Below are 3,074 nucleotides of genomic sequence, written 5' to 3' on the forward strand. Positions count from 1 at the left end.
TTCTTGAGACTAATGTAATCTATTACAACACTATTCTCATTTTCACCCAGAATTCCCTGAGGTTTCTTCTCCCTTAATTCTAGACGTCTGAGTGTCATGTGCTTTTCCCGCCATCTTCTGGCCAAACTCAGTCATTGCTCATGCTTCATCTCCACACGACACAGAACTTCACTCAACACAGACAGAAAATGAGCCAAAACCTGTGTTTTAAAATTTTATTGAAACACCTTGTGCTCCAGGTGAGACTCAATGTGAAAGGAGACTCAATAAAAACGCTTGCACGGCTGATCTCCATTCAACAGAACCCACTATATCAAAGCCTTAGGTACAACATTTCGTTCGGATTGCGTTTGCTCAAAAACAAAAAAGAAGCAGATGGTTGGTGTAAAAATGTATATCATAGCAAAAACCAGCAATGATTGTGTTTTTAAAAACTGGTGACAAGATGAACACAGTGACTGGAGCGTAAACAGGAGAGCGGTAATGAAAATAAAACAAAATAAAAAGTATCTGTATCTGCAATCACACACACACACACACACATACACACAGATGCTCACTTGAAAAAAAAACTTGCACATACAGGCCACATTCACTCTCTCTCTGTCACACACACACACACACACTCACAAACCCACAGATAAAAGGTAGTTATTGAAAAAAAGTGAAACCCTGCTCAAATCTAATGGCATCATACTTCCATGTCTTTTGTCTGAAGTGCAGAAAACAAAATGAGCCTAAAGTAAAGGAAAGAAGAAAAAATTAAACTAAAATGGAGATAAATTCAGATGTATAATGAAAAGCATGTCCATCTTCACTGGTCTAACCCAACCTGAAATGACCACAAACCCAGCGTGTTGCCCTCTTCACTCAATCCCCACCCTTCTACTCCACCCATGCCCTCTTACCCTCATCCTGCTCCTGGTCTAACCCCTTTCACCCCTCTGCTTGTTTCAGGGTTTCCTCGATCGTCGACCTGGATGGATGGAGAAAGCATGTGGGTGGTGGTGGTGGTGGTGGTGATAGTGGAGGAGATGAAACTGAAGCAGCTTCAGGTTCTTATCTTATAAAAATGTCCAGTTCAGAATACACAGGAAGGACACCGCAGGGGAGGAGAGGAGTCTCACTGTGTGTTGGGGTTGAAGGTTATGAACATGTGTGTGTGTCACTGGGAGAATCGTGTTAGTATTTTTTGGGTTAGTCTTGTGCGATGAAGTGTGAAGACATGGGTGGGTGGAGGTGGAGGTGGTTGCTCAGGGCCTTGTCCGTTGTTCCGCAGCATGAGTTGGAGCAGAGGACAGGAGCAGGTTTATAGGGATTGTGTCTTGAGCTCGATGGGTTCCCCGCGGGTGTCCTGCTGGGTCTCGCTCTCAGGGGGTCGGCTGCCCTTCAGTGTTGCCAGGCGCTCAGACAAACCCCTCATGCGTGGGAACAGCATGAAATCGTACAGGAGGGCGCCCATGGCACCTCCTATCATAGGCCCAACCCAGTACACCTGCCAGCAAACGACGGACAGTCAGTAATAATTCTCTCTGAGAGAGAGAAGTGAAAGCTGAGGTGGTGATTTCAGGTCTTACCCAGTGGTTGACGAAGTTCCTGAAGAGCATAGCAGGAGCGAAGGAGCGAGCAGGGTTCATTCCAGCACCAGTGTAGTACATCTGAAACATAAAGCATGCATTAGTGTGGTGCATTGCAAAAAGAAAATGTGGATTTCATGACTAGTTTTCTACATATATTCTCACCCCCATGAGATGTCCAATGGTGACGGAGAAGCCGATGGAGAGGGCAGCAGATCCCAGGCGTCCATTTCTCCTCTCATCAGTCACGGCGAACACACACACCACCAGCTGCATGGTGAGGAAAACCTCCACGGTGGTGGCCATTCCCAGGCTGATGCCAGGCTGCAGCTGGAGATGGATGAAGATAAATGTTTTTGTTGTTTTACTTTTGGGTTTTTCCAACGAATCACTAATTCAAGAGTCTGAAACATACATATCCTTACCATGTTCATTGCCATGTTGCCCCTCATGTTGGAGGGCGTGACCCCGTACAGTACAGCAGCCCCGGCTAAGGCACCCAAGCACTGGGCGGCAATGTAGAAAATGGCACGGAAAAGAGACATCTGTGAGCCGATCAGGTAGGCGAAGGTAACGGCGGGGTTGATGTGGCCGCCGCTGATGTGGCCAATCGACTGGATGAGGGTGGCGGCTGCCAGCCCAAAGCAGAGGGCCACATGGAGGATATGATGGGGACCCGTGGTCCAGCGCAGGGCGGCGCCCATGCCAAAGAATACGAAGAACATGGTCCCAAAGAATTCTGCAAAGACCGCCCGCCAAAAATTCATGGAGCGGAATTCCCACATGTTGACTGTTTACTTGAGGCTCTCCACCAAATTTATAAAAAAAAAAAATCAGTAGAGTCTGGAAATGGTAAATCTATACCTCTTCTTCTAATACCAAAAATAACAAAAAAGGGGGGGGGGTCGCCCTTTTAGAAAAACAGGATTTCGGAATCCAGTGAACAGGTCTTTACCAAGAACAACTGCCACCTCTGTCCACCTGTCCCAAAGACATAGGTAAGATGATGTGGGAGCGTGGATGGAAACCTCAGGAGGTCAAGAGAAGGTGGTCATCAACGATGAAGTTATATTTCTAAAAGAAAAAAAGAGACGGGGTTTGATAGAGTTTTCCGGTGAACGTTTAAGCCTCTCTGACGGAGGGGAGAGGGCCAGACTGAGGCTTTATAATAGCCCCCAGGGGCCCCGTGTGACGTCATAATCCCCCTGTCAAGCCAAGGGTGGGGGGACAGCAGTGGTGGACATCCTAAATTAAACAAACTGAACTTAACCCTCTGTCACCCGTCCATAACAAGTGCGAGACAGTGTATCTGAGTGGACAAACATGTAATGCAAGAAATAAGACATTTAATAAAGAGAGAGAGAAGCAACAGGTCGCACTGTGCAGCATAATCAGGAGGAACAGCCACAGCAGCTGGAGCTGAGAGGACAGAGTTATCTTTGGGGTATACTGTATGTCATCTCTTGACATATCATAACTGTCACATTCAGGGGACAC

The 3,074-nt window shown here is 46.9% G+C and overlaps 1 protein-coding gene across 1 annotated transcript; it reads right to left on the bottom strand.

Moving 5' to 3' along the window:
• Positions 1-201: 201 nt before the first annotated feature.
• mipb (major intrinsic protein of lens fiber b) lies at positions 202-2,703 on the bottom strand. The gene is made up of 4 exons (XM_058644028.1): positions 2,003-2,703; positions 1,743-1,907; positions 1,578-1,658; positions 202-1,495 (listed from the first exon to the last, which is right to left on the bottom strand). Exons 1-4 carry the CDS (start codon positions 2,360-2,362, stop codon positions 1,310-1,312), a joined length of 792 nt encoding a protein of 263 aa, XP_058500011.1. The 5' UTR covers positions 2,363-2,703; the 3' UTR covers positions 202-1,309.
• Between the last annotated feature and the right edge of the window lie 371 nt (positions 2,704-3,074).

This window comes from Solea solea, chromosome 11, assembly GCF_958295425.1.
Source record: "Solea solea chromosome 11, fSolSol10.1, whole genome shotgun sequence".
In the NCBI taxonomy this organism is placed as follows: Eukaryota; Metazoa; Chordata; class Actinopteri; order Pleuronectiformes; family Soleidae; genus Solea; species Solea solea.

Coding starts and splice junctions, on each gene's coding strand:
- mipb (XM_058644028.1), bottom strand. CDS start 2,362: ATGTGGGAATTCCGCTCCATGAATTTTTGGCGGGCGGTCTTTGCAGAA. Junction 1,908..2,002: donor GCAACATGGCAATGAACATG/GTAAGGATATGT, acceptor ATCCATCTCCAG/CTGCAGCCTGGCATCAGCCT. Junction 1,659..1,742: donor CCATTGGACATCTCATGGGG/GTGAGAATATAT, acceptor TTTATGTTTCAG/ATGTACTACACTGGTGCTGG.